Source organism: Prionailurus bengalensis, chromosome B1 (assembly GCF_016509475.1).
Source record: "Prionailurus bengalensis isolate Pbe53 chromosome B1, Fcat_Pben_1.1_paternal_pri, whole genome shotgun sequence".
Lineage (NCBI taxonomy): Eukaryota > Metazoa > Chordata > Mammalia > Carnivora > Felidae > Prionailurus > Prionailurus bengalensis.
The window spans coordinates 167,400,438-167,425,493 of record NC_057344.1 but is presented as its reverse complement, the minus strand read 5'-3'; the positions used below and the strand labels follow the sequence as shown (position 1 = coordinate 167,425,493).

At 37.2% G+C, this 25,056-nt stretch overlaps 1 protein-coding gene across 2 annotated transcripts in view; it reads right to left on the bottom strand.

Annotated features, from left to right (window-relative positions):
• Positions 1 to 25,056, bottom strand: part of GABRA2 (gamma-aminobutyric acid type A receptor subunit alpha2) — a 122,584-nt gene that overhangs the window by 63,967 nt on the left and 33,561 nt on the right. For both annotated transcript variants that reach the window (XM_043572739.1, XM_043572740.1), the window contains exon 4: positions 8,282 to 8,349. In XM_043572739.1, the coding sequence (XP_043428674.1) occupies positions 8,282 to 8,349 (68 nt within the window). The remainder of the gene's footprint in view (positions 1 to 8,281; positions 8,350 to 25,056) is intronic.

Below are 25,056 nucleotides of genomic sequence, written 5' to 3'. Positions count from 1 at the left end.
GTGACCCAAGGCATAAGTTCTCATTCCCCAAACACCAAAACAAAAGCAAACTAAAATTTTTCCTGCTGTTTGTCATAGCCCAGTGAGTGGTACCATCAACCCAATGCCCCAGGCCTTCATCCTGTGCTTTTCCTTTAACTCCTACATCCAACAGATCACCCAGTCTTACAGATCCGATCATGTGGAGATCTAATAAATCTTTTCAGGTTTTCCATCTTTGGGACCACAATTCAGGCCCAGTCCAGAGTCATTCTTGAGTGGAATAAAACAGCTTTCAAACTATCATTTCCTTTCCCTATCCTCTAATACAAATTACTGGATTGAAGAAAATCTGACTCCATCACATGCCTTCTGTATTACCCCAACCCCCCCCCCCAACCTAAAAATGGCTTTTTGCTGCCTTCAGCATAAAATCAAATACCTTAAACTGTTAAAATGCAGACTGGCATCCCACACAACTAGCAATTATGATCGCACAGATTGTAGAAGGAGCCCAGGAAACAATCCAATCCAAGTGCCTATTGAGTAACATTTTAAGGAACATCATTAAAAACTCTAAGAGGAGGGGCACCTGGGTGGCTCAGTCGGTTGAGCGTTTGACTATTTTGACTCAGGTCATGATCCCAAGGTTGTGGGATTGAGCCCCTTTGTCTGGCTCCGTGCTGGGCCTGGAGCCTGTTTGAGATTCTCTCTTTCTCTCTCTCGCTGCCCCTCTCCCTCTGCCCCTTTCCCCTGCTCTCTCTGTCACACACACACACACACACACACACACACACACACACACACACACACACTCCCTCTCTCCCTCTCTCTCTCTCTCAAAAACAAACATCACACAAACAAATAAACCTTTAAGACGATACTGAAAAATATTGACTGACTGAATGAATGCTCTCAAAGTCTAATTTCTATCCTTCAAAATATCAATACCCTTCCAGTAACCAAATTCTACACGCTAGCTTTGAAGTGAGTAAAGATGATTACTTTACTTGTGATACGGTATACAGAATTCACCACATTTATAACAGGTCTCCTTATCTAGCTACATTGACAAATAACAAGTTGATAAGGGTTATCACCTAAGTCTGGTGTCAATTTTTGACCAAATGTCAAGATCTAATAACTCTCAACCTCCCTATGATGTTAACTACCAGAATACTTTATATCTCACTAGCTTCTGGGGAGTCTAAGAGATAATGCAGTCTGTTTTCATAGAGACAGAAAAGTACCAACCAAAGGACTGAAATGATCAACAAATCAAGGTCAAAGCTTACCTGACTGCTTGCTGCTTAACAGCCTAATGGGAAACTTTGGCTCAGAAACCTGGAGGTGACTTCAAAGTTTGCACTGTTCGATTTCTAACGCTAACACTTAGCACTGCAAGAGATTATCGTTTGGGCTGAGGTTCTAGTCTAGTGCAGTAATTGGTAGCTCAACCTGAAGAATATGCACATATAGCGAAAATGTTTACTAATATGAAAAAAGACCTATATAGAAACCAAGAAGAAAAGAAAAACAAAACAACAGAGGAGTGAGTTACAAATTGCTAAAATGCACATGCCTACTACAAACTTTGTCAACTGTCAGTTACTAGTACATTCCCAACTTTAATTACCTTCTTACTCATGAATTTTTTAAATGTTGAAATAAAAGATTTTTAAACTTAATTGCAGACACTGTAATTAGAATCTTTAATTATAATTTAGATATGCAACTTTCTTTGGACAATTACACTAGTTAATGATTCTGAGCTAGCAGTGTGTATGTGTGTGTGTGCATGTGTGTTTGTTCTTTTGGTTCTTAATTCTTTTTGCTATGCTGCTTTTTCCTCTCAGGCTAATGTCACAACAAATCTGCATCACTGACCTGAACAGGACGTAAGGGTTTGGGTCTATGCACACTGCATAGAAATAAATGAGTGTATCAGCTAAGCTACTATAAGTGAAATTAGACTTATTCTTTACTTTTTTTTCTCATTACCAAGTTGCTCCTATAAGATATGAGTTAAATATCTTCATATCTACCTGTATATATGAGTAATAGTAATATAAGTGCATCTTCCATATATAATAAATGTCTTCCTCTTCAGAGTGTCACATGTAAGTTTCATTTCTTTGCCATCTATACTAACACAAATTCAGATTTTTCCTCATTTATATATTGCTTCTCAGGAAAAGTAATATCAATACTGAAAATAACTCCATTTGGTTATCATGAAGACCAAATAATTCCTTTTCATAAAATGCATATATGTTTTTGAATTGTCTTTCCTAATAGGTTTACAATGTGTGTGTGTGTGTGTGTGTGTGTGTGTGTGTGTGTGCGCACGTGCATGTGTTATATGTATATAGAGGTCACTCAACTGTAATTTTTCCCACCTTCTTTCTTTAGATTTGAACTAATATCAAACAGCACCTGCTGACTGACAAAAATACCTCTTGACTCTCAAAATCCTTCCCATATCACACATTGTTATGTACACCAATTATCAGTGTATCAACTCTCAGCTCCCATCCAGGCTCCCCTTTTTTGTGAGAAAGTATGTGTGTATCTGTGCACGTGTGTGTGTGTGTGTGTGTGGGGTGTTCCTTGCTTGTTCATGATGCTTCACCCCTAGAAGTAGATGCTGCTTTCTGAATTTGCTAGTTCTGTGTTGCTTAGAGTCTTCTTTTACCCTGTTTTATTATATATATATATATATTTTTTTTTTTTCTTGAGACAGAGAGAGAAGGAATCTTAAGCAGGATCTATGCCCAGTGCAAAGCCCAACACACAGCTCGATCCCACAACCATGAGATCATGACCTGAGCCAAAACCAAGAGTCGGATGCTCAATTGACTGAGCCACCCAGGCACCCCTACCCTGTTCTATTATTAAAGCACCTGTTCTAGCTAATAATTCATTTTATTAGATTTTGTGTGTTCAAGTTCTGTTATAGATCCTTTGGTTTGACTGAACTGGTCTGATGACAGAGTAAGTATGTACCCTCTCAGTGGTCTTGCAATTCATCAGACTTCCTCCAAGCCAACTATTGGTAAGATTAAGTAAGCAAGGTGAATAAAGATGGAAATAATGTAGAAAATCTGACATAACCAAAATAATTCTATAGACCGTAATAGACTAGGTAATTCAAGGAAAATGTATCATTAGGAAAAAGGTCTAGGGCCTTCAAGTGTCTCAAGAGTCTACTAGATGTTAAATATGTACTTCAGTTTAGGGAATATCTCCATATAAAAGTGGACATGTACACACACACATACACACTCCAAAATAGAAAAGGGAAAGTAAAAAAATCAAAATAAGTAATTTTGTTTAAATGTTGCCAACTTCAATTCCACTCAACTCAATTTAACCTATATCATATGGATCCTGAGTGCATTTTAATGTTTAATACAAAGTGTGGCAGGGCCCCCCATATATGAAGTGTATTTGGAGCCGGCTAGAATTGTTTTAAAGTTCCTGAGCTAGATTCACTGAAGAGGGCACAATTTTTAATTCAATTCAGATGAAGGAGCTTAAATTTGTTCTGTTGCTAATGACTGCACACCTAACAATAGCTACCAGCTTTTTACTTTTAACTTTTGTGCATCAGCTTGTTAATATGTACCTTATTTTTAAGAATGACTGCAGCAAACAGAACCAAAGGCATGTAACTGCTAGGATTATGATTCCCAGATAATGACTGCTTTACTCACACATGGTCCTGCCCAGTTCTGGGGCATGTTGACCTTAACCTTTCAGTCTTCAACTTCACATGTCAGCACTCCCTGCTCTTGGTTACAACTTGACATCCGTGGATTCCTTATGTCAAATGCTAAGCTTTAATTCTTGCAGGAGAATCGTAATGCTTTCTCCATTTTTTTTTCTTACTTGACTTGAACCAGAATTTAGGATTTGTAAAAAAATATATATAAATTTCCCAGGGCACCTGGGTGGCTCAGTCGGTTGAGTGTCCGGCTTTGGCTCAGGTCATGATCTTGCGGTTTGTGGGTTCGAGCTCTGCGTCAGGGTCTGTGTTGACAGCTCAGAGCCTGGAGCCTACTTCTGATTCTGTGTCTCCCTCTCTCTGCCCCTCCCTCATGCTTGCTCTGCCTCTCTCCCTCTCTCTCCTTCCCTCTCTCTCTCAAAAATGAATAAACATTTAAAAATTAAAAACAGGGGCGCCTGGGTGGCCAGTCGGTTGAGCGGCCGACTTCGGCTCAGGTCATGATCTCACGGTCCGTGAGTTCAAGCCCCGCGTCGGGCTCTGTGCTGACAGCTCGGAGCCTGGAGCCTGTTTCGGATTCTGTGTCTCCCTCTCTCTGACCCTCCCCCGTTCATGCTCTGTCTCTCTCTGTCTCAAAAATAAATAAACGTTAAAAAAAATTAAAAACAAAAATTAAAAACAAAAAAAACAAAAAGAAAAAACATAAAATTTCCCAACAAATGCCCGCAAGGAATTCCTGCATGAAACACCAAATGATCACAGTTTCTTTTCCTTTTTTCTTTTTTTCCTCTAAATTTCAGCTTAAGTAAGGTATAATTGACAATAAAATTATAAGACAATTAAGGGTACAAAGTAATGACTGATATACATATACATTGTGAAAGGCTTCCCCCATTTGGTTAATTAACACATCTATCAACTTATATTTCTCTGTGTGTGTGTGTGTGTGTGTGTGTGTGTGTGTGTGTGTGAAAACATTCAAGCACTACTCTCTTAGCTAATTTCAATTATAAAATATAATGTTATTAACTACAGTCACTATGTTTTACATTGGATCTTCAGACCTTATTCATCTTGTAGCTGAAAATTTGTACTCTTTCGCCAACCTCTCCCTATTTCCTCCACCCCTAGCCCCTAGCAACTACTTATCTATCCTCTGTTTCTGAGGTTGAAATATTTTTATTTTTTTAATTTTTTTTACATTTATTTACTTTTGAGAGACAGAGAAAGACAGAGCACAAGTCGGGGAGGGACAGAGAGAGAGAGGAGACACAGAATCTGAAACAGGCTCCAGGTTCTGAGCTGTCAGCACAGAGCCCGACACGGAGCTTGAACCCGCAAACCACGAGATCATGACCTGAGCTGAAGTCGGAGGCTCAACCAACTGAGCCACCCAGGCGCCCCTGAGATTTTTTTTAAATGTATTCCACATACAAGAGATAGCATGCAGTATTGGTCTTCTTCTGTCTGGCTTATTTCACTTAGCATAACACCCTCAAGGTCCAGATTGTTGCCGCAAATCCAGATTTTTGTTTTTCCCCCATGGCCAAATATTATTCATATACAAATCTATATGAATTACATATGTGTGTATAACATATATAACGTTTCCCTATCTTGGCTCTTGTGAATAATGTTGCAATGAGCATGGGAGTGCAGAAATCTCTTTGAAATCCTGTTTTCATGACCTTTGCGTATATACCCAGAGGGGGAATTGCTGAATCATACAATAGTTCTCTTTTCAAATTTTGAGAAACCCTCTTACAGTTTTCCACAGTGGCTGCACCAATATACATTTCCACCAATGGTGCACAAGGGTTCCCTTTCCTCCACATCATAAACAACCCTTATCTCTTGTCTTTTTAATGACAGCCATACTAACAGGTGTGAGGTGATACCTCACGGTGGTATTGATTTGCATTTTCCTGATGCTCAGTGATGTCGGGCACTTGTCATGTACCAGTTGGTCATTTGTATGTCTTCTTTGTAAAAATGTCTATTCGGTCTTCCTTTATAAATTGGACTGTTTGTCTTCTTTTCTATTGAGTTGTGTCAGTTCTTTATTTTGGCTATTAACACCTTATCAGACATATGATTTGCGGGTATTTTCTCCCATTGTGTAGGCTGCCTTTCCATTCTGTCGACAGCTTCTTTTGCTATGCAGAAACTTTGTAGTTTGATGTAGTCCCACTTGTTAAGTTTTGCTTTTGTTGTTAGATCCAAAAAAACATTACCAAGACTGATGTTAAAGGGCTTCTCTCCCATGTTTTCTTCTAGGGTCATTATGGTTTCAGGTGTTCTGTACAAGTCTTTAATCCATTCTGAGTTGAAGCTCCCTGCTTTCTAAATGTATCCCACAGTATGGTCAGAAGAAAAAGGAGGATTAGTCTAATCCATTGTCACCACTGGAAAAAAGTCAACTTAAACATTTTGCCAAAAATATATGAGTGAGTGTGTCTAAAACCTCCAGGAAATAGGGGCGCTTGGGGTGGCTCAGTCGGTTAAGTGTCTGACTTCGGCTCAGGTCATGATCTCACAGTTCGTGGGTTCAAGCCCCGCTTCGGGCTCTGTGCTGACAGCTCAGAGCCTGGAGCCTGTTCCAGATTCTGTGTCTTCCCTCTCTCTCTGCCCCTCCCCTGTTCACGCTCTGTCTCTGTCTCAAGAGTAAATAAACATTAAAAAAAATTTAGAAAACCTCCAGAAAATAAACATTTCATATGTCTAAAAGAAGTATATATTTTTCTATTTTTGATTTTTTTAGTTAGAATAATAAACTTTGCAAAAATAAAAACACAAAAAAGCAAAAACATTAAAAGTACCTGTAAGCACCAATATTCACAACAAAAAATCCACAACATTGAAAAATTTGATATTTGGGGTCCTATCTTATTTGCCTTTCTGATTTGGCTGATAATAAGACATCAAAAGTAACATTAAAAGAACCTCCATTTATATACTATCCTGCTAGTTTTTCAGTGTAGTGCTTGACGAAATTCTGACTCTGATTCCACATAGAGGTCAGGTGCTCATTCTCTCTCTTTCTAATATTTGAGAGCATCTACCGAGACCAAGTGTACAGATATATTGTCTTTATAGCCAACCAGTAATGTTTGGAAGATGTATTCAGGCTAAATAGGTCTCTGTCATCTTTTCAAGTTCCTGTACACTTAAAATTGACCCGTAGAAAGAGGCAGATTAATATTTCAGATCACAATAGAGATACTGCAAGGGAGGGAGGAGGATTATGTTGAAGAGTAGTATTTTTTTCTGTTGTTGTACAATTGTGGCTAAGGCCTGGAGTTAAGAGGGAAAAAAGCACTTAAATCTGCACATTATAATACGAAAGAACTTCAGAGACTTGCCAGTGTTCGGTATCAACCCCATCCCCAAAGCTGGGGATCATTACCCCTCTGCCACCTTTCATTTTCAGGTGTCCAAGTCAATTTATGAAAAGGCCCATGAGGGGTACCTGGGTGGCTCAGTCGGCTAAGCGTCTCACTTCAGCTCAGGTTATGATCTTGATCTCACAGTTCCTGAGTTCCAGCCCCAGGGCTCTCTGCTGTCAGGGTAGAGCCCACTTTGGATCCTCTCTATGACCCTCCCCCAAGTGCATGTGGGTGAGAGTGCGTGCTCTTTCTCTCTCAAAAGTAAATAAACATTAAAAATGTTAAAAAGTACTGTGAGGTCAAACAAGTGATTCTGGTGGCAGACAAAGCAAATTTCTTAAAGGATAGAAGTAGCATATCTGCTTCCTGAAGGAAAGGTAGAGAGGTCCCAACAAATTGGCTAACGTTTATAATTGTCCGCATTAAAGGAAAACTTTGTTTTTGTGTTTATTCCAATGAAAAACCTCCACATTTGGCATCCCTCCCCATGGGTTATCAGAGAAAGAAGTCAGGGAAGGGTGACATGGTGGAGGGTAACCAGACAAAGAAAGGATAAGGGCATTTCCTCTAATTCTCACTTCCTGGGCCATAAGGAAGGTGGATGAAAAGTATTTCAACAAAAATTTCTGTAACTGAGCACTATAGTTAGCAGTAGAAATGGAAGAGTTAATACTAAAATATTTATGCTTAATCAATAGTTATCTATGATGTGTCTAGCCCACCAGTTTGTAACCCAACTTAACAATTTCCTTCTTACACTCATCTCATTAAAAATAAATAAATAGACAGTGGTCTACAAAACTGTCCAGATTTTACTTATCAAACTCCAAGCAGGTCCTTGAATCCTAGAAAATGGTCCTCAGTAATATAATTATTTTTATTTAACTAATTGTTTACCACACTGTAGCTAGGTAAAAGCTATGAAAAGAATATGAAATACAAAGTGTTAATATAAACACTCAAGCAGGGGTAGTGTATTGATATAAACAAGTATCTTTAATTCTCCAAGTATTGGGATAGACTAAATAGGCAGACACATAATTCTACAACACGAAAATTGCTTGTTTATTTTAACTTCCCCCCATATAACGGGAACATTCTATGAAGTAAAAATACTATTTCTAGTACATAAAAATACATAGAAATACTATTTCTATGAAGTAAAAATACTATTTAATGAAAAACTCACCATATCTGTATCTGAGACAGGGCCAAAACTGGTGACGTAGATGTTAGTAAAGACTTCAGTAATACTGTCTGGCATGAGAAAAAGAGATTAAACATAGATAATACATAATGAGAGCCACGGAAAGAGAAGGGGTCAAGTACATGGAATGATTAGAAGGCTGTGTGATACTTAGGAATATTGGCCTTTACTTTCTTTTCAACCTTCACAAACAACAAACATTTCTACATTGCTCAATTATTTTATAGGTTCTCACAATCATAAATGCTAAACGCGTAGAAGTATTATGACATTCTTACTTGGAAACTACACTGGATTTAGAGCATTTCATTTTAAACATAGTTCTGAGAATTAGTAAAGTCTTAGAATCTATCTTCGATTAACTAGTTTACAATAAATTTACTATCAGTGTTAAAAATAAAGTATGGTTCGTATGGTTACTGTTTGATATAGTCCTAAATTTTATTTTTAAAGTAAATATTTCAGATGGTATTTCATGATGGTACAGGTTTAGTTTGTAGATTGTAAACTAGTATATCTTCTCAATAAAGCATAAAAATGGATTATTAATCATTAGAAGTAGTTCAAATTAATATAAAAAGCATAATTATTCAGTGCCTTAAAAATAAAAGCAAATAACACATTAATCACAATGGATTACTTCCAAACAAACTTGCCTTTACATGTCCTTAGGAATGTATGAAATGCTACGATTGAATTGAATTAGATTCAAAAGTTATGCAACTTATTAACTATAACACATTTAACTAGATTGTTCTTTTAACCAGGTGATTTAGATCTTTGGCTTTAAATAAGCCAAATGGTGATGGGGGAAAGGCTCAAAGAAAAGATTTCAAAAGAAAAATTCTTCCAAGGTACTTATATTAAAAAAAAACAACAACAATAAATCCCTAATTTTTATTATCATGAATTGAGTGTCTCCTCTCCTGTCAAATCTGTAATTCCACGCAAACAATATCACAGACTATTTTTAATATTATGCTGGACACTAAGTCACCACCATGAAAGAGAGAGTAAACAAAGTTTGGGGTATTGTTTCTACTGAGGCAAAAATTAATAGTAAAAAGGATTTTGAAGTAACAGAGGAGGCTTTGAATGTTTATGCTTCAAAAGGCTTGAAAGATAATAACCTGCATGACAGACCTACGAGGTAGTATCTCTGTTGTCATCTCACTATACATGTACTCTGATGTGCATACATAAAGGTAAGGAAATGTGCCCAGTGACCACACATGGTAGAGGGAAAACAGCCAGGTTTTAGAACCCAAGCAATCAGGCTCCTAAGCCGTCAGGGTAAATAAACCAAAGCACTAACCACAGTCAATAATACATTTGAAACTAAAAATGTTTTCTCATTAGCTTTCTGTTCGCTGTAATACTCTGCACCAAAAACATGTAGTGTTCTAAATAAAGGCATTTATTCAGCTTTATTATTTTTCTATCCTAGTTGACTCCCAAAACTGTTTTCATGAAATTTTACCATAAAACTCACATGAGACACAAATATATTTATAAAGTTAATTCTCAGCCGCCAGATACCCCAAAGACCTGAACAGGGTCAAGTTCATGGGCATGCAGCTCCTACAGTGTCATACAGCCCTGTGCTCAGAAAAACCCACTTGGGTTTAATGTCCTGTTTTTGCTCTCCTGAAATTTCTTACTCATCTTTTGAATAAAGGGCCCTTCATTTTCATCTTGGACTAGGCCTCACAAATTACGTAGCTGGTCCTAGACATGAATTATATGTGCTATTAGAAAGAACTTACGGAAATGAGACTCAGGTTTCTTTGCTTTTTCCTCTTATTCATACCGAATCAATACTGTCACATTTATTCAATAAGCAATTGAATACAACTTTAGTCACTATAGATATCGATTTAAAATGTTCCAGAGAAGAAAAACGTAAATGCTGAGGTAGTCTTCAGCCAAATAGAGGCAAATGAAATTACTCTCCTTAGTCTGGAGTAGTCAAGTTAGAGAAGAGAGATGACAAAATGTGTGAATATATTCATGCTAAGGATATGAGGAATATCCCCTATATGCCAAATGGCAAGGAAAGAGTACAGAAGAGTGTTATCAGTACCTCGTGGCTGCAGGAAAGTGCCAGCTAAGAATCCAAAGAGAGAAAAATAAGATTACCCTCAAAGCTCTAAGCAGTAAGAGCAACACCTAAAGACACAGATATGCAAAATTACCTTAAATAAATGATTTCATGGTTTATTAACTTCATAAGCAGAGTTAAAGAACGTATGCATTGCAGGGAATATTCTCCTGCTAGGGAAGTTCAAAAGAAGGAATATCAGCAAGGCAAACACGGACCATGAATACCCAAGAGCTGTCTGAGATCGAGAACGTGATTCTTGGTTGTGGGAAAAGAGCTGTAAACGACAAACGTGAAACAGTAAAACATTTTGCTGTGATGACTACAGATATCTAATACATCTAACACAGCTTTCTAAGGTTCTACATTCAAAATGCTGTTGTTGATTATAATTTGCCTTTCCAGAAGAGAAGAGAAGGGAAGGGAAGGAAGGGGAGGGGAGAGGAGGAGCGAAGAAATGAGATTTTGTGAGTATAAGTTAGTTTGGTATCTTGTGACACTAATATGTCAAAGTCCATAGTATCTTCTGGTTAATTTTTGTTTCCCCATATGGATTTAGAACAGGGTTGAATTGTGTGGTTAATACCTGCTATAATATTCTGATTCACGTGGACAGATGTCTACTAGAGTAAACAAATGAACTGAAAATCTGGTGGCAACCCCTGTCGCTTCAGTTTAAGGACTATGAAGACCTTCCCAAGTCCTGATCAAATTGAGTGGACCCACCTTGACTCTCCTGACTCACTGCTTTCACATTGACTATTATCTCTTTCTCTTCCCTTCTTATCTGCCTCTAAGTCTCTATTTAAATGTTCTCTCCTCCGAGAGAGGTCCACTCTGCCCCCTGTATAATGAAAGTCTACTTCCCTCATTTTTTCCCTCTTACACTTCGTTTTTTCATAAGATATTTTAGAATTTGTCATTATTTTTATTCCTTAATTTTTGTATTCATTTTTTAGGGTTTTTGTTTGTTTGTTTGTTTGGTTGGTTTATCTCCCCAACCCAATTCAGATTCACAAAAAGACAAGGACTATGTCATTTCTGCCCACTGTTCTATCACCAGTGCTTAGCACAATGCCTGCCACATATTAGGTGCTTTATGTTTGAATTAACAAATAATTTCTAATTATAGTTCATGTAGATTATACACCTTTCTCCCAAATATCTCATCAACATTACAAATGGTCATGAATAGCTAAATGGGCACTGTCATTAGTGAAGACAGAGCCCAAACTATCCACTGACAGAGGGAGGTTGAAAGCATATGAAATTGCATCCCAGTGAAGAAAATTTAAATCTAGGAAAAGGGAAGAATAGACCTAGAGAAAGCACTATTTTAGTGGAAACAAAGACTTAACTGCTGATCAGTAAGTGACTTTTAACAGAAATGTATACCATGAGTTACCTCAAAATAATTATTTATAAGCTAAATTCTTGGCTTTAGAAATGCCAACAGCATAATACGCCAAAGAGGATCTTCTATATAGATTTTTCCAAAGGCAAAACAACACGAGGTTAATATTAGGTACTTGAGGAGAAATAATGAATGCACGCAGTAAACGTTAACAAAGGTGTGATCCTTAGGAACAATCATCAAATTCAGGATTTGAAAGGCACCTATCACTGGGGAGAGAGAAGGGAATAATCTGCACAAGGTTACGGGGGGGGGGGGTTCTAATATATTATGTTGTTTTCCTTCTTTTAAAATTCATCTTAATTTTGGCAAATTCTAAGATTTGATGAAGCTTGACATGAAATAAATGATACCATTCTCTATGCTCTACTGAATGTTTGAAATACTTCATAAAAAATAGCAAAAATGGCCCTGAAGGCTATCCAAAATGAACATATCAATAGTTTTAAGAAGGGCTTAAATTCATTGATAAACTTGTTCTTCATTGAGTAATGCAGCATACAATAAAAACCAAACTCACTTTTTTAAAATCCTTTGCAAATAGCTAAGTTTGGTTCCTGAAGACAGTTAACATGTGTAGGAATGTGGGGTATCAGTTGTAAAGAAAGACAGATGTTGTATCAAAAGAGATACAACGTGCCACAAAGATGAGAATATTCTCTCTACATATATGGCAGCAGGGAATTCACTGAAGGACTCTGGGAGAATGTTAGTTGCAAGGTTATTATACTGGAAATGTTATGTTACATTTTTAATGTGGTTCTCCTGAATCAATGGAGATTGAAGACAATGTATCCAGTTTGGGAGATGTTGCAGTAGCTAAAGAAAGAAAAAACAAAACAAAGCAAAACAAAACACAACATTGAGAAAAGGAAAGTGTAGAAGAAATCAAGAGAATAAAGTTTGGGTTTTGTAAAGTAGTACTGGTTTTTTTTTTTGTTGTTTTTTAATCTTTATTTTTGAGAGAGTGCAATCAGGGGAGGGGCAGAGAGAGGGGGACAGAGGATCTGAAGCAGGCTCTGTGCTGACAGCATTGAGCCTGATGTGGGGCTAGAACTCAAGACCCGCAAGACCATGACCTGAGCAGAAATCACATGCTCACCGACTAAGCCACCCAGGTGCCCCAGTAGTATTGTTAAAAGATGCTGAAATAGGACCTTTTGTTTGGTACATAGGACCTGTAGAACCTGAAAATGAGCAGTTGCCATAGAATTGTAGGGCATAAAACAAATGAGAGAGGACTGGAAATCATTACATCCTCAATGAGGTCCCTCTTACCATCCTATTTTAAAGTGCAAGTGCTCCACAATGTTTCTCCCTGGCTTTACGTGTTCACCAACTTACGTTCACTGTTTACTGTCTATATCCATTAATAGGGTAGACACAAGCTAAATGTGGCTATCTAAATTTAATTTCAATTAGTTAAAATATTTGGTTCCTCAGTTATACTTGCTACATTTCATCCACATGAAATACCACATTGCACAGCCCAGATGAACATTTCTATTGTTGCAGGAAGTTCTATCAGATAATACTGGTTTACATCCTCCCACTAGAAGCTAAACTCCATGAAGACAGGGACTTCTGCCTGTTTAGAAAAGTAAAGCCCTAGCACAGAACAACCCCTGGCATAGTGCATTTTCTTAATAAATTTTTCTCAAATAAATTAATACATGAATTATCATTCTCAGTTCAGAGTCATTTAAAGCAGACATTGCATCTGCTATCATAATGCAATAGCCTATTGAGGAAAGATACTATGCAAAATCAAATAAATATACAATTACTGACATGATAATATGCTATAAGAGCATATAAGACTCCTGGAAATACCCAATTCACCTGGTGTCTGAAAATCCATGATCTTTTGATCATGCTTAACCTTAGAACATTTTTAACATCATAAAGAAGCCTTGCACACATCCCCTATCCTACTTCCTCCAGGCTCTCAAAACTAATAATTCAGTTTCAGTTTCTATGGATTTGCCTATTCTGGACATATCATATGAACAGAATCCCTTCTCTTCCTATTCCTAGTTCATAGAAAGGTTTTGTTTTTTTTTTAAACTGAAGAAACGGCGTTGTGCCAAATACTTTTTACGGAATATGCAGATAAATTATTTGCCCTTTTTATTCTATTAATATGGCATATTACACCAATTTATTCTTATGGATTAAAGCAAATTTACATTCCTGGAATAAGTTTCACTTGGTTTGGGTGCCTAATTTTTTATATGTTGCTGGATTTAATTTGCTACTATTTTGTTGAGCATTTCAATGTCTATGTTCATAATGGATACTGGTCTGTAGTTTTCTTTTCATGTAATGCCTTTGTCTTATTTTAGTATCAGAGTAATACTGGAGTAAAAGAATGAGCTGGTAAGTATTCTCTAATTTTTAAAGGAGAATTTATGGAGTATTGGTGTTAATGTTCCCATAAATGTTTAGCAAGATTCATCAGTGAAGCCATATAAACTTGTAATTTGCTAAGACAGAAGCTGTATATTATTATTATTATTATTATTATTATTATTATTATTAATTCTATCTCTTTCTTTATTTAGGTCTATTCAGATTTTCAATTTTTTTGAGTGAGTGTTGGTAGTTTGAATCTTTCTAGGAATTTGTCCAATTCATCTAGGTTATTTAATTTCATGTCCTATAAATGCAATACAAATATATCCCCCTAGAGTATTTTTGTAAGATCATTGAAGCATTATTTACAACAGCCAAGATATGAAAGCAACCCAAGTGCCCAATGACTGATGAATGGAGAAAGAAGATGTGGTGTATATAAAGAATGGAATATTACTCATCCGTAAAAAAGAAAGATCTTGCCATTTGCAACAACATGGATGGGCCTAGAGGGTATTACGCTAAGTGAAATAGGTCAGAGAGGAAAAAAACAAATTCCACACGATTTCATTTATATGTGGAATCTAAAAACAAAATGAACAAACGGAGAAAACAAACAGACTTTCAAATACAGAGAACAAACTGGTAGTTTTCTGGGGGAACGGTGGGTGGAAGGATAAGCAATATAGAAAAAGGAGATTAAGAGGCACCAAAAAAAAAAAAAATCCCACAACAACAAGAACAAAACACTCCTCCTAAAAGAAAATGATTAGCCAGGAAGGAGAATCCAGAGAAGCAATGGAATCAAAAGTAGAGAAGAATATGGTGTCTGAAAGACTAGAGATAGGAGTGTTAGGCAATTTACACTCCTATGAAGAAGGGAGTGATAGACAGTCACTGTTGGTGAAAGACGAAGCAATCTGAGGTCTAGAATTTTCACTGCATTTGGAGACATGGGGGCCATTCATGGAGGAAAGAATATGCACAGAGGCCAACATGGAGTAGGAGAAGTGGGAGAGAAGAAGAAAAAGCTGGAGTGATTTTAAACAACTGTTAAGACGTTTGACTGTAAAGGGGAAGAGAACTCTAGCAACAGAGGAAGGTGCAGGGGGAAGACACAGTTCTTTGTTTGCTTGTTTAAGGTGGAAGATGTTTGAGCAGATGGCAATACAGATGGAGGGACTGAGGTAGAGAGAAAAGATCAGTGATAGAGGAACATTTCTGAGTAAGCAGGCAGTGCATGCATTAAAAGAGACTGACAACGCATACACAGAAAGAAGGAGGAGGAGGGAATATCCTTGATTACATTGGGAGTGAACAGAGTGTGGAAATAAATGGAAGTAGGTTTTTAGGTCTGGTGGCAGGAGGGTAAAGTAAGTTACTGGAGAAAAGAGAAATGTTATGTGCAGAGTATCTGTACCTCATTCTCAGTATAATAGATAAAGATTCCAGCAAAAAGTTTGATATTTCAGCAATTATAGTAACAACATTTAAAACAGTACCTATGCATTGAAGACCACAGTGATGTCTGCTGCCAGTTCTTTGTCCATACTCCCTTGACAATGACAATTCTCCTAAGAGCTAAGGTATTCTGACGCAAGCACCTTTGATTCTCTGCCTCACGGCTCTCCCTGGCTGTGCAGGCCAGACTGGAATTGCAGGGATGTTGGGAACAACCATCAATCACTGATTGATGGGAGTGGGAGGACATAGAATGCAGCTTTCACTCCTCCTCACTGGAGACAACTCTCAGTCCTGTTCCACACCATTTCCTAGAAAACTCAGCGGGCGAGAGGGAATTAAACCCCAGTTGCCCTCAGCAGTAACCTGCTCGGTAGCACACCCTGTTTGGGGTCCTTTCTCTTCCCTGTGTTGCTTAGCTGTCTCCTCTTCTAGTACCTCCTGATACTAATTCCAAAGTTAATGCTTATCTGAGAGTCTGCTTCTGAGAGAAACCAAAGCTAAATGCAAAATTATTCAGTTATTCTAAGAAGAAAAAAGTGATAATAATGAAAGACATGGGAAAGATATTAATTGTATTCACTGGAGCTAACCATCCAAACAATAAGCTATACTGTCTTTACGTCTGTAGTTTGGATATTAACAGTGATATTAACAAGGACACGAACTTACAATACTGGCAGAAAAATCAAACTGTGGATGAAATTAGATCATACTAATAATTTTGCTTACCATGCATCATAAATAGAATGTCACGCATATATTTTAAAACAAGTTAGTCACTGCTGTGTTTTACTTTAACTCTCTCAGCAACAACAAAGACACTTTGCTTCCTGGGATGATTCCCATCACACCTACATGTGCCATTTGTCATCATTCAATTTGCTTAAAGTCAACAAATACTAAGTGACTTGGGTATAAGGCATTTAGTGTTCTCTATTAAAAGCTGTAAACTTTGCATTTGATAATACAATATGTTGCCATTCTACCACAAAGGAACTTTTGCACCTTGTCCAACATCTTCCTCCCAGTAGACACTCAATACATGTTTTTTAAAAAGGAATGATGGGGATGGGGCGCCTGGGTGGCGCAGTCGGTTGAGCGTCCGACTTCAGCCAGGTCACGATCTCGCGGTCAGGCTCTGGGCTGATGGCTCAGAGCCTGGAGACTGTTTCCGATTCTGTGTCTCCCTCTCTCTCTGCCCCTCCCCCGTTCATGCTCTGTCTCTCTCTGTCCCAAAAATAAATAAACGTTGAAAAAAAAAAAATAAAAAGGAATGATGACCCGTACATGCGGTGCCTGGGTGGCTCACTCGGTTAAGCCTCCAACTCTTGGTTTTGGCTCAGGTCATGATCTCATGGTTTTTTGGGTTCAAGCCCTGCATCAGGCTCTACACTGAAAACAAGGAACCTGTTTGGGATTCTCTCTCTCTCTCTCTCTCTCTCTCTCTCCCTCTCTCTGTACCTCCCCTGCTCGCTTGTTCTCTCTCTCAAAATAAAGAAATAAACATTAAAAAAAAGTGGGGCACCTAGGTGGCTCAGTTGGTTAAGTATCTGACTTCAACTCAGGTCATGATCTCATAGCTCATGAGTTTGAGCCCCATGTCGGGCTCTGTGCTGACAGCTCAGAGTCTGGGGCCTGCTTTGGATTCCGTGTTTCCCTCTCTCTCTGCCCCTTCCCCACTCATGCTCTATCTCTCTCTCTCTCTCAAAAATAAATAAACATTAACAAAATTAATAAAAAATTTTTAAAAAAGGAATGATGGCCAGTACAGTGCTGCATTTAAATGGTCAGCAAAAATGCCTTTAAAAGGAGGACAATTAAGAACAATAATAAAACCAGTATGTACTGTTTCAATACAATCATTTTTCACTATAGCTTTACATTTTGGTCTTTGGTTCTTTGTGAGGATTTGGAAATTTTAAATTATCAACATATATTAAATATATAAAATTTCCTCTCAGTGTTAAGATCTCTGGTGCTTTTTAACTGTTGCTTCTTTATATATTCTGTTTGTTTTTATACTTTATTTACTGTGATCTTTTCCTACTAATGAAAATGCATTAGTTTAATAGGTAATTTCTAAATTACCTATTTAAGAATCCTGAACAAGAAGCAAGATGACTATATGCTTATGAAGAGGACACAAAAAGTCCTTAAGAAATAAACTAAATACATCCAATCATGACAGTCACTGATTATGAGTTACAAATGAACCTGAATTAAGATCCCTGTAGTTACAGTCTGTCCCCAACAGAGTTTGGGACTCTTCTGGCCAGGTAGAACATTTGTAGTGCCTTCTCCCTCTTTGAAATGTCTTTTCTTTAATACTTAATGATCCCCCTTACTCTGGTGAGGAAGCTGAAGCCACACCTCTCTCCCCAAAGCACTACTAAAAGAAATCACATAGGAAAGGGAAGGAGACACTGAAGACACCTGATTCCCATCAGTTTAGTGGTGCCATTTGGTCCAACTAACAAACAGCTACTAAGGGTTTACTAACTACAGTTCAGAGACATCCACAGCCTGACAGACAAGGAGAGAATGTTTCCGAAGGGAAGTTGTATATGGCACCAGAAGCAATTTACATTCCTCAAGGTAATGTTTCATCAAGCAATTGCTACATTCTCAGCCTGGGACCCTGACAAGCAAAAGACAGAAGATGTGCTCCAAAATATCACTGCTACTACTCCCACTTATTCCCTTGTGAAAAAAATCTAGTGACCCCCATTCTTTCAGATTGTAAAAGATGACATACACAGCACATGGGATGTCCATGTTCCAGGGGCACCTGGGTGGCTCAGTCGGTTAAGCATCAGACTCTTGATTTTGGCTCAGCTCATGATCTCAGGGTTGTGGGATTGAATCCCATTCCAGGCTCCCTGCTGACCACAGAGTCTGCTTGGGTTCATTCTCTCTCTCTCTCTCTCTCTCTCTCTCTCTCTCTCTCTCTCTCTCTCCTTCTGCCCCTCTCTGTCCCAGCTCTCTGTAAAATAAAAAAATGAAATAAAATAAAGAGTCCATAAAATAAAGAGTCTGGGCACAGGATGTTACAAATCTAGTATTCCTGAGTTAGTAACCTGGAGCTTTTTAGTTGTTTTCTAAGTACTGATAGAAACGAGATTAACAACTAAGCTGTGAGAATTTAAAAATAAAAACTGTGCTCATATAAATTTATACTTTGCTCCCCAAATACACATTAATAAGGATTCTCATATCCAATATACAATAAGGATAAACTTTTATCTTTTTAAGAGTGAATTATTTTATAAGCCAAAATGAATTGAAAATTCTAAATGCACTAAGAAATATAATTCATATATATTACTAACATCATGGAATTGAAAAAATCTTACTATATTCATTTTCTTTATTATAAAATGGTACATAAGTTAAAGCATGCTGACAGGTTTTTTTTATGATCTTTTCACCATCCCCGTAGAATACTGCTGTCAACAGCAAAATAACATTCACCTTGAAAAATAACTTTTCTGTTCTTTCTTCACTATTTTGTAAAAGGGAAGCATTTAAATGTAATACAAGTATAACCGTTGAAAAATACAATCCGAACAATTTCAAAAGCTTATATTGAACATGGCTTTCAAATATTCAAAATTCTGCCTCCTCTATTTCCAGTCTTGGTGAAAGGTACCATGCCAATCGTCACTCTCTTAGACTCAGTCTGACCTTCTTACACATATTCTACATCTTCATCATTCGCCAGCCTCTGACAGTTACATTTCCTACAGATTTCTTGAATTTTCCTTTCATCCACATCTCACTGGCAATGACCTCTGGAATGGCCTCTTGGGCATTTTGCCAACTCCTATCAACCCTCCATGATACTGGTAGAGTATTCTCGCCCAAGTAGAAATTGTGATGTTTCTTCTCTGACCATCTGATCAATCTTTTTCTCAATGACTCTCCTTTACCTAAGGGTCAAGTTTGAAGATTATAGCATGGCACAAAAGACCATTCATGATCTGTCTTTGTCCACATTTCCATTCTCACCCATTGCTGTTCTATAATGAGTACCTTAACCGTACAACACTCCATGTCATTCTCCTTCATTTCTTTTCTTTGTTTTTTTTTTACACTTGCAATTTCCTCTATATAAAATGTCCTCTCAATTAATGCTTGTTCTTAAAAATTGAGCTCAGATAACAGTTCAAGTGAAGCTGCCCTTACCATCCCTGGGGTATTTAATTAGTCTTTCTCTTGGTTCCAGGAGTTTTTACTCCTTCAAATGAAGTAATCAAATCACCTTGCAACTTTTAATGCATGAGAAGTTATCAGATCATCCTGTGTTACATACTCTAATTCACCACTCTACAACTCCCAGAACTTTGTTTTATAGGAGTACCATAGAGTGTCATAGATAATCATAGAATGATATAAAGCAACATCCTAACAACAGTCATTTAAGTCATTTATCATTCACTGTTTTCTATCATGCAATTTACATTTTCTTTAGAGATATGGCTTAAGTAGGAAATTCATTTTGATCTTCCTGTTCAACTCTAAGTGGATAGCAGATTATGATCAAGGATAAGGCCAATACTAATCCTGACACACTTAAATATGAAATAAATCAAGTAATATCTTATAACTTAGATAACTTTTTTCTGAAATAAATTACACATAGGAAGGAGTATTATGATGATGCTAAAATTGCTGAATTACATTAATCATATTTGGAAAAAATTTTAAGGCAAACTTTTGGATTTAGATGCTAAAAACAGTTCATTTTCTTCTTTTCTTTTCAAGTAGAATGCAGTTCTCACATTCAAAAATCCAACATTTTCCATCTACAACATTCCAGAGTTAAATGCATGGGGAGCCTTGTTGGCAATATTACAAACCCTTGCTATCTTTACCTGAATCTCCTGGATCAGCCTCAAAAGAAACTGTACTTATAACATAGAGCTTATTGATATTCTAATTTGATGATAGTATCACTTTTCTTCTTAAAACTAAATTTGGCTTAAAGTAGAATGGAAGGAAAAAGAAATCTTTTGAAGTAATTAACTTTATCACCCATTACTGGATGCTATTTCCTGATGGCATGTGCATTGAAAAATATTATGATTACTCTACATTTAACCTATAATTAGAAACTTTTAGAAACTTACATAGCAACTCTTAAATACTTGTCCTATCTGTTGAATTCTCATTGTGTGATAATAAAAGGAACTTACTGTCTATTAAGCATTTACTGTATGCCTGGACTAGGTTAAATTTTTATATATAGTTGATTAAAATTTATTTTCAGGATCACCCTATGAACTATACATAATTATATTCAATTTATTCTTCATCTAAATTCAATAGCTAATAAGACACAGAGCTGCACTAAAACATTTTTCTCTAGCTTAAATCTTATGCTCATAACTACTCAATAGTAAAATGTCATTCAAAAATTCAAAGATTTTTCCTTTAGTTTCAGACTGTTTGGTATCATGAGTAGTGCCAGTATAATCAAACCATATACATTTACTACACATCTGTCAAACATGAGCCTCAGGGTAATACATATATAGAAAGATACAATAATATAGAAATAACAGTAAAGAAACCTGACATCCAGTTCAGTAATCAGTGCTAGTTTTATGCAAAACATAATGTCATTTAAAGTTCAATATGAAAAGTTTATATGGATATGCATGGGACACATACATAAGTTTTTCATCTTATCGTATATATCATATATGTATCTTATCATGTATATACACAATACATGCTATATGCGTGTGTTATATAATGGTATATATAACATATATACATGTTGGTGTATATATAGTTATATACATATATATACATATATATATATTTTAACATGTGTTATATGTACCTTTGTGTGTACACATACCAATATATAACTTTTGGTGCTGAACTGCCCCCATATTGAAATCAAAACACATATCATTCTAGCTTAAATCTGGAACTTCTGAAGACAGCTATATGTAGCAAGCCACAGAGAAATGGATACATGAATTTTCTTTCTTGCCTTGTTTCTTTCTTCCTATTTTTCTTCCTTCAAAAGAAAACATAATTGAGTGCCTGTTACACTATGTAATTCTCTTAGATAAAAGACAAAGAACATAGTATGTGGCCACTGTGACCTTGGAGGGAAAAGAATCAAATAAACAGATTATTGTCCATGAAGTGTGCACAAACGGTAAAGATGGTCAAACATGCTAAGGTGCGCCGTGAGGATGTGGGAAACGTGATGGTGAGGAGACAGGATGCAGTGCAGTCAGAGCTGGGGAGTCAGAGGAGGCTTCTTAAGCTATCCTTTTTCATCTTTTAATTTTTTTAATGCTTATTTTTGAGAGGGGGGGGGCTGGGGAGGGGCAGTGGGAGAGGGAGACACAGAATTGGAAGCAGGCTCCAGGCTCTGAGCTGTCCCAGAGCCCGATAAAGGGCTCGAACTCTGAATAGTGAGATCATGATCTGAGCTGAAGTCGGATGCTTAACCGACTGAGCCACCCAAGTGCCCCAGCCATCCTTCTATCTACAAAGCATGCTTCTTTTTACTCATTTTTTTTTCCTTTGGTCTCAGAGCCTTTCCCTCTATCACTTCACCTCATTTGATTACAGGGCTTCACAGCTGCAAGCTAAGAAGAAAGGGGAGGGGTACCTATTACCTTTACTAAAATATTTATACTTGTGATAGGCCCCTTGGGTGAAATTTTAGGAGACCTGGATTTTTCCTGAGGAAGAAAATATTAGGCAAGTAGATTATGGAATTATAGAATTTGTGCTTCAAAAATGAGTGCAAAAACCTGTAGTAGAAGAAGCTCAAATGATTCACTAGATGCAAGAGAGAAATGGGAGGATTTTTAAAAATTAACTATGAAATTAAGGTGATCTAGAACTTTCTGGTGGTCTTTATAACTGTTTTGGATGCTGCACCTAGATGTGGTCAGGAATGCTCATTTTTCATTTAATTCAAGCTCCCAAATTCATCATTCTTTGTGATTCGCAACACTATTTTACTTTGATCTGTCCGAGATCTATCCCTGAATACTAATTACATCTGCGTATTTTTCAGAACAAGCAAAATATTTTTATTTTAGACAACTGCAATGTAGAGATGCCAGAATTTTTTTACAACCAAAAATTTTTAAAGTCAGAATACTTGGGAAGATATACATATATAATAACACGTAAGACTTATGTATGAAAAACTGACATTTTAAAATAGTGATTTATTAGTCTATAGCATACTTTTAGTTTCTCAGCTCTGATCATATGTCTCACATAAAATATTTCAATGTAAATACTCCAGTTGCTTTATACCTTTTGTATTTGCACTTAAATTTTATCCTTTTTCCTTCTGTGCTCTGATACAATGTTATCAACAGGAGATCCCCACCCCACCCTAAAGTCAGACTCCAGCACTAAAAGTATCTGTTATATAAATTTGTCAGTTGGTACATTTGGGGTTTTCCCAGAAAATCATTCTCCCTGTTCCCCCTTACTTATTCCAGTCGTTCCTGGTAGTCTTTTAAACTGCTGTTTCAACTCTCCAGACAGTTTTAAAAGGCAGCTGTGGTACAACCCCAGCTAACAGATCAAAGATATTCACCCCATGTTTGCCTTCACTGAGCTCAGAATGTGGGACTCTCAGCCCTTTGCTGGAAGGGCAGAGAATCACTGACAAATGAGCCTTTGCACCTCATGCAATAAAAACACAGCCGGTTTATTTTCACAGGGACAGTTACAGCTAAATCAAGGTATTTCATTTGTGCCCTGATATGCTTCTTCACCCACAGCTCTCCTGGTCGGAACGGACACTACATCTCTGAACTCTATTTACAACTGTTAAGCTTCAACATTCTGCTTATATTTGTGACTCACTGATTACGATGAAAAAACAGAAATAGTAAGTGAGCTACAGAATTTATTTTTCCTTTGGTCCTCCCAGAAATAATGTTTGCTTCTCCTCTCAGTGTGAAAGTTTTTATGTATCCCATCTGTAAGTATTCACAAGAATATAAATCCAATGCAGAGAGAAAATACATCATTTCCAGAAAATATTGTGGCAGTTCTCTTTAGTTCCTAAGGATGTATCACCACATAAAGAGAAGAGCTAAGGTCCCCTTTTGCCCATGTAGGAGGAAATTTAGATGGACTTTTTTAGGACTTATTTAGTCAGGTAATTTCATCCATTGTCCATTTCCATTGACTGCATAGTACTTGCCTCTGTGTGGCCATAAAAAAATGAGGCCAGATCACTACCAAGGCTCTTAACAAGGGAGACTATTTTCTGCAATCAAGAAGGCTGTGGGCATCCATATTGATTTTGGAGATTGTCTGTAGCAAGTACCTGGATCAGACAACTTGACGGGGGATGAACAGGCAGGGCTGGACCTAGATCAAGCTATAAAGAAATTTTCTCCAAAAGGCCTTGTTATTTTTTCACGCATACTGCTTTCTCTGAGTAACAGAGCTGCCCCCATACATCTCAAGGGTTCAACAATTATTCAGCACCAACTTTGTGCATATCATTTTCATGGTGCTGTGAAATGCAGCAAAGAAGATGCAAAGAAGCACAGGTGAGTTCACTGTTTGTTTTTTTAAGTGTGTAAAACGAGAAGCTACAAATTTTAAGATAATAATAATCATTGTATTTATTGTAACCATTCCAGATGCTTAGGCCAAGACCTTGTAATTATCCTTGACTTTCATTTTCCATACCCACATCCAGCCATGAGGAAATCTGTTGGCTCTGTCATCAAAATATATCCCAAATCCTACCACCTGTCCACCTGTGATCCACCCCATCATTGTCTCTCACCTTGATAACGATAATGCCCTCTTAACCGGTCCCCCAGCTTCTATCTTTGCCCTCATAGAGTCTCCTTTCATCACATCACACTGAGTAGATCTTATAAAACATAAGAAAATGGAATCTTGCCATGTTTCTCCTGGAACTCTGAGATTTATTACCCATTTCACTTAGAGTAAATGCCAAGGCTCATATGATGGCCAACAGAGCCCTAAGTGATGTGAGCCATCCTCCCCATTACACATCTAACTTTGTCTCCTAGTAATTTCCCCCTTTATCACCTTGGCCTCCTTGCTCTAGGCACACTTTCACCTTACAGGCTTTGAACTGACTGCACCCTTCCCCATCCTAAAGTTGCTCTTTTCCCAGCTGTAACCATAGATGACTCCTTTGACCTTCTTGATATCCTCATGGAAATGTCAGTATCTCAATGTGGCCCATATTGACTCTGTATAAAGTGGAAAACGCTCTCTTACTCCCAGTTTTCTCTCACTATTCATGTCCCTGCTCTACTTTGTATTCCTTTTTAATTTTCTCCATAGTATTCATCCCTTATAGCCAGACTATATATTGTACTTATTTTCTATGTTTGTTTATTTCTGCTCAATTCACAAAGATGTAAGCAGGCGCAG